This window comes from Pseudoliparis swirei, chromosome 8, assembly GCF_029220125.1.
Source record: "Pseudoliparis swirei isolate HS2019 ecotype Mariana Trench chromosome 8, NWPU_hadal_v1, whole genome shotgun sequence".
Lineage (NCBI taxonomy): Eukaryota > Metazoa > Chordata > Actinopteri > Perciformes > Liparidae > Pseudoliparis > Pseudoliparis swirei.
The window spans coordinates 4,853,992-4,860,533 of record NC_079395.1 but is presented as its reverse complement, the minus strand read 5'-3'; the positions used below and the strand labels follow the sequence as shown (position 1 = coordinate 4,860,533).

Here is a 6,542-nt window from a genome sequence, read left to right as displayed (position 1 = left end):
ACACAATTACTTCCTTTCTTCCTCAACGAGCGGCGTGTTGCGAAGGGACGGCGACTCCGGGGCGTACCTGGGAAGACGCTTATTTTTCGGCTTCGGCTCGCGGCGCCCGTCTCGGGGCACGCTTCACTGACGCTTTCCCCTCCCCCCCCACCCCCTTTTTCTTCCCACCCCCCTCCCACGTTCTCCTCTTCGCTTTTTTTCTTGTTGTTTGTTTTAAAGATCCGAAGTGGCGAAAATGCGGCTAATTTGGCCAACGAGCTGGCCCGCCACACGCAGGGCCCGGTGTTCGCCGGAGACGTGAGCTCCTCGGTGCGCCTCATGGAGCAGCTGGTGGACATCCTGGACGCTCAGCTGCAGGAGCTGCGGCCCAGCGAGAAGGACTCGGCCGGACGCAGCTTCAACAAGGTACTGTGGGAATCCTGTATCGTGACTTGGTATCTCCCCCACCCCCCTCCTCCTTCTTCTTCTTCTTCTTTTTTTTTTTTTTCTTCGGCCTGACATTCATTAGCGAGACGCCCGCCGATACACACTCAGGGAAAAAAATTAATGGGCGCGCACGGCCTCAGGTGAGGGGGGGTTAGGGAGTTGGGCGGGTCCAGTCCCGAAGGGGGGGGGGGGGAGCTCATTCCTCCACAGCACCCTGGTAATTACCGGCTGACACGGGCTCACCTGGCAGCTCTTAAAAGGAGCTAATGGCCCGCCCCCCCCACCAGCACAAAGAAAAACGTCATCTGCTGACGAGCGTGGAAGTGCCTCTGCCGGCACTCGTCAAGGAACGAGTCGGCCCGAAAGGCGGAGCTGGCGCTCTCAGCTGGGGGCGGGCCCACGCCGAGATGAGTGGCAGTCTGAATAACATTGTTATTCAGATTTCCCTCGACGGCAGCGGCTGCGTAAACAAAGGTGAAAGGTGATTTGCACCAAAGCGACGCCCGTCGTTTGAGGGGATTGATCGTCGCCGCGTGATTGGCCGATGACAAGCAACCGATGGCGGAAGCTCAAGGACTAACCCGGTGGTTTTATCGTCTTTAATATAGATCCCACCCACGTGATTTGTACTCGAGGAGTTACAACGCCGGTGTGGTTCTTCTTCTAAGCTCCATCCAGGCCCCTCCCACAAAACGACCACGGCAGGAATCATGTCGTGGCCGCAAACAAAAACAAAAAACACGTTTCCTCGCGTGCGTGTTTCTAATTCGCAGGTTTGCAATCGGGAACACAGAGAGCATTTTAACTCTTTGTTCTCCTCTCCTGCGCTATGTGTTTTCCTTTGACTTAATTAGGTAGGAAGAAAAGCCACGTCGTTTAAAGCCAAGGCGCCAAAGCTTGTTGTTCTTCTTTTAACTAGATTCCTCTCCTCTTGCCATGAAATACAAATGACCTCATCCCACATCGTTCATCCCCGCGATGTGTTTTAAAGCAGGGGTCCCCAACCCCCGGGCCGCGGCCCGGTACCAGTCCACGGCTTGGTTGGAACCGGGCCGCGGAAAAAAAGTAAATAAAAAAAGTTTTAATTTTTTTATCAGTCGGAAAAATATATTATTTTGAAAAAGGACCGGATCCACCCGTGTGTCGGTCTGAGCCGCGTTCAGGAGTCTTAAAGTTCGGGTTTATCGCTGCAGGCGAGTCTCGCGCGCCGAACCCTCTGCTGGCGGCACATTTCAGTGACAAAGAATCTTAAAACATATTCAACCTGCTCAATGAATTCTGTCACTTCAGGGAAATGACAACTGTTTTCAAGTTGGCCGATAAAGTCGCTGCTGTGTGGGCGAGTGAACAGCGGAATATTCTACATGTTTCAGACGTTGACCGGGTGGAAGAGGCTTTTCAAAGAGTTTGAGCGGTACTCCAACCACAAAAGACCCGACTGCAAAAGAATAGACCTGCAACCCATTTGTAAACAAACCCGGTGAATCGAGCCGTCCGAGCTAGAAGAAAATGTGTTGGAGATGCAAAGGACGGTGGCCTTAAGGGACATTTCACACAACAACTCTGCCTGTTCTAATGACAGCGACCAGAACTCGGTGAGGATCAGCGGACCAAACACAGGTCTGTGTCTCCGTCTCCATTAGCGGCTCGTTGCAGGTCAACAAGCACGGCTCACACTAATTCGGCGTAATGATGAGTTGGAGTTTTGGCACTTTATGCCCTTCGTATAATTGTATGACGTCATATTTATTACGTCATTTATATTGCCGGTCCGTGAAAATAATTTCTGACACGGAACCGGTCCGTGGCTCGAAAAAGGTTGGGGACCACTGTTTTAAAGCATCACTAATGGGAAGCATCAGAATCGAGTCCCTCAACACTCCTGTGCATTTTCCTCACCTCCTCCTCTCGCTGTGATGCCTATCCATATTCACATGTAGAATGACCCCCCTCCCTCCCCCGAATAGCATCTGTAAGAGCTGCCGGAAGCATTTTGAGGTTGTGGTTAATAGGGCCGGAGCCTTTTTTCTTTTTTTTTATCTTCTTCTTCTTCTTTTTCTTCTTCTTGTTCTTGTTCTTCTTCTTCTTCTTCTTGTTCTTGTTCTTGTTCTTCTTCTTCTTGTTCTTGTTCTTCTTCTTGTTCTTGTTCTTGTTCTTCTTCTTGTTCTTCTTCTTCTTCTTCATTAACTCTGTGACGGTAAGTGGCATGACTCGATGCGTTCTGTGTTCTCACCACCTCTTTTTCTACAATCTGCTCCTTTTGTGCTGGAATCCTCTTTTTATTGTGTGGAAAAGCTTCAAAAAAGAGAGAAGACATGCAGGGCGTACATGAAGGTATAACAACTCCCACTGTCGGCTGTCTGTGTTGCTTTGTGTACCCCCCCAGCAGCATGCAGCACTGTCCGTCTCTTTACGTCCTTGACTGTCCCGTCGCAGTGTGTGACCCGCTGCTTGTTCGAGATGCGGCTGCTTCCTCCTCCTCCTCTTCCGACTGTCACTGTCGATATCACTCCGTCTTTGTCCTGCCCCCCCCCACCCCCTCCTTCCTCGTGCTATCACTTGTACATCTTTCTTTTTCCCGTTTTTTATCGTTTTCCCTCTCTTCTTCCGTTCTCCCCCCCCCCCCCCCGACAAACTCTTTCTCTCCGTCTCCCCCTCTCTTGTCGTCTCTTCGTACATTGTGTGAATAATTGCCTTCCCACGGTCGTAATTGCGGCTCCCTGTCAGCCAGAAGTGTGATCAAAGTGGCAGCGCGCTCAATTTTCACTTGCTTACATTGTACAGTTTCTCGTCTCCCTTGTCCCCTTCGCAAAAAAAAAAGTCTCCTCTCCCATCGCGGTTGTGTCTTCATCTGTGAGATTAATTTCTGAGCCCGTTAATACGTGCGTGTTTCATTCTGATTTTCCAGTCGCCGGCCCCCTCAGACATTTTGCTCGTGTCCTCGGGAGGGTTCGGCTGAGAGACAAGGGCACGGTGTAAACACCGGGGAGGACATGCACTGCACGGCATCACACAGCATGAGCAGATCCTCTGTGTTTGGCTCGACAAGTCGTACCAGTTGGTTTCTTTTAACCCGAGGTCTCGTTCTCCGGAGCGATAAAGGGCTGTACGGTTCCCTCAGCTGACGTCGAGATGCCTTTCTGGCCCTGCTAGCAGCATGGCTTTCTGGGTAATGGTTATTGAAAAAAAGAAAAAGAGAAAGGTGGTTAATTACGCTTTCATGTGGTGACCTCTGGGTTGACTAAAAGCATCCACGGATGGGTTTTTATGTCTCTTGTTTTTTTTACGACCGTCAGCACAACACTTTGTGCAAAACACAGAGTGTCATTGCAGTCAGACATTCACAGGGTGCGTCTTTAAGACTTTTATTGGGGCTCCACTCGAGCTTCACGGTTTCAAAAAGGAGCAAAATTGATGCATCGGAGACAGAAACATGCTTGATATTATTTGTTGTATCCTCGTACTCTTCTTCTTTGTCAAAACCCGGTAACTACATTATCCAAGATGCAACTCAACTGCATCAGTGCCCAGATTTTGAGCCGTCGTGTCAAGGTAATCCATCAGACCGTTGTGGGCGGGACTTAATTATTGCAATCTCCAATTACCTCGTATTGTTTTCAAAAGACGTCTGACAGTCAATCGTTGTGTTTTAATAGCGTCTCGTTTTCCGGATCTTTGGGTTGATTCTCGCAGACGGAAGAAATGGCGCCCATGGCGGTGATCTACCTCTCCGCATTATAATGCATATGTTGCGCGCCCGACTTCCCCCCGAAGGCCTCGGCTCGGGGGCTCCAACATACGGTCCGCTAATCGACCTCTGCTGCTTTTGAACTCCTCCTTCTTTTTTTTCGCCGAGCGGGCATAAAAACCGAATCCAGACCCAGACGCGACGCAAATTAAGAGACAAATGGGCGACTTTTCATTCTCCTTTTGGGTTTCATGGGTCCTCTGAGGACGGCTCATCACGGGGGCGGAGGGACGGCCCATTTAGTATCTGTCTGGTTGTAATGTCTCCGACTCGGTAATGGCCACTGCTCTCTCTCTCTCTCTCTCTCTGCTGCTCACACACACACACAGAGCGACCTCACTCCCATCACAGTCACAGCTCACAAGCTCCCTTAGTTTCCTGCAAGGTCGGGGCGACGGAGATTGATTCCCGCGCTCCAACGACACGCCGCCGAGAGCGCCGCGTCTGGATGCAGCCGTCGTGAGCCCTGGTGGTTAAAAGCGAACGCGGTTAATCGTATATATATATATATATTTATTTATATATATTTATTTATATTTAGATATTTATATATATATTTATATATCTATATTTATATATATATATCTTTATATATTTATATATATATTTATATGTATATATATATATATCTTTATATATTTATATATATTCATATTTATATTTTTATATATATATGGTGCCGTCGCCGGTGCATCCCCTCTCTTGTTATTCCAGGCAAACAGATAATCCTGTCTGTGGTCAATTAGTGTTTTGGATAATCACAGCTGTGACTAATTGGTACAGTGAGCGAGGGTTTGTTGTCGCTAATTACCGTGCTGGTGGCGGAGGGCCTCGCCGCGGTTAATGGCACCTATGGTTAAATTGTCACTCTGATTTACCACGCCGAGGCTGGAGCCGGAGCACGGACGCTCCGGAGCGGTCGCACAGGAGTCGTGAACTCCCCCCCCCGAGGTCAACGTGAAACTTGTTTTATCAACATGCGATCCTCGTGCGAGTTGCGTGGAATGTTTTGCCGACTTAGCGCTTATCAGAAAGCAGGAAATTAAAGGATTTCCATAGAAAACAAGCTGAAATGTTCCCCCATCTCGACTCAAACTGCCACTCCGGACGTGGATTTCCGGGATAATGCCCACTTTCCTGCAGGAGTATAGTGTTCCGGGGCCGTAACGGGGCGGATCCCGTCAGGGAAATTATAGTTTTGTTTCATGCTGGTAATTGTTCCTGTGTGAAAATGGCAGCTTAAAAAGCCTGAGTTGAGAAAGCGTCATTGTGAACATCAAGTGAAGGGAAAGGGAAAACATTTGGCTTGTTTCCTCTTCCCCGTAAGCACTTCTACATTATTCAAAAAAGAATTTGGTCCGATGGAGAGCTTCTGAGAATTCTTTTGTAGACAGAATAATATATACAGGGTTCGTACGGTCATGGAAAACCTGGAAAAGTCATGGAAAAAACTTAAATCATAAAAGTTTTGGAAAAGTCAGGGAAATGTGTTATAATCACATGTTCATTTACGCAGAGTTTGAAATAATTAATATGTTTTTTAAAGAAAGACGCTCAAAATATAAGCCGGCGTACGCTCTCAATACGCACAATGTTCTAAATTGTTCATGTTTATACCGAGATTTCAGTTTGGTCATGGAAATTTGGTTTAAAGTCATGGAAAAGTCCTGGAAAAGTCCTGGAAATCCATTGGTCAACATGTGTAAGAACCCTGTATATAAATACATTAATTTTTTATGATCATGATTATTTCAGCTCCCCTTGACTTTCTCGAACCCTCGTGTCTCCAGTCGGAGCGTTCTTGATATCTAAGTGTCAGTCGTTGTTGCCCGTGCATGCCCCTTTTATTTATTTTGTGTATTTATTTATTTATTTAAATCATTCGCTGCCCGGTCCCCGCTTCCTTTTTGTTACAGTGTCGTTATGACGGCCAGCTGACTTTCCCCCCTTGTCTCCATTGGATAACAGGCGATCGTGGACACTGTCGACAACCTCCTGAGGCCGGAGGCGCTGAACTCCTGGAAGGACATGAACTCCACGGAGCAGACGCACGCCGCCACCATGCTGCTGGACACGCTGGAGGAAGGGGCCTTCGTCCTCGCGGAAAACCTGATCGAGCCGGCCATCGTGAAAGTGCCCGCAGAGAACATCAGTAAGTTCCCGGAAAAAAACAAACCTAAACGTATAGAAAAACCGGCGGCGCTGCAATTACACGTCTGTCAGTCACAATTTACGACGCCGGTGGTTGTTCTTATTTTTCTGGCCGCGCACCGCTCTCTCTCTCCGTAAAATGTGGTCAAATTACTTTCTTTAAAAAAAAAAGCTAAATGGCCACAACTTGCCGATGTTGCAATAAATGATTCGGCCG

General features: G+C 48.2%; 1 protein-coding gene across 13 annotated transcripts in view; it reads left to right on the top strand.

The window, feature by feature from the left end:
• LOC130198302 (adhesion G protein-coupled receptor L2-like) overlaps nt 1-6,542 on the top strand; it is a 151,808-nt gene that overhangs the window by 122,950 nt on the left and 22,316 nt on the right. For 9 of the 13 annotated variants that reach the window (XM_056421439.1, XM_056421429.1, XM_056421430.1 and 6 more), the window contains 3 exons: nt 220-405; nt 2,722-2,760; nt 6,143-6,326. In XM_056421439.1, the coding sequence (XP_056277414.1) occupies nt 220-405; nt 2,722-2,760; nt 6,143-6,326 (409 nt within the window). The remainder of the gene's footprint in view (nt 1-219; nt 406-2,721; nt 2,761-6,142; nt 6,327-6,542) is intronic. The other 4 variants (XM_056421440.1, XM_056421432.1, XM_056421434.1 and 1 more) reach the window with 1 other exon arrangement.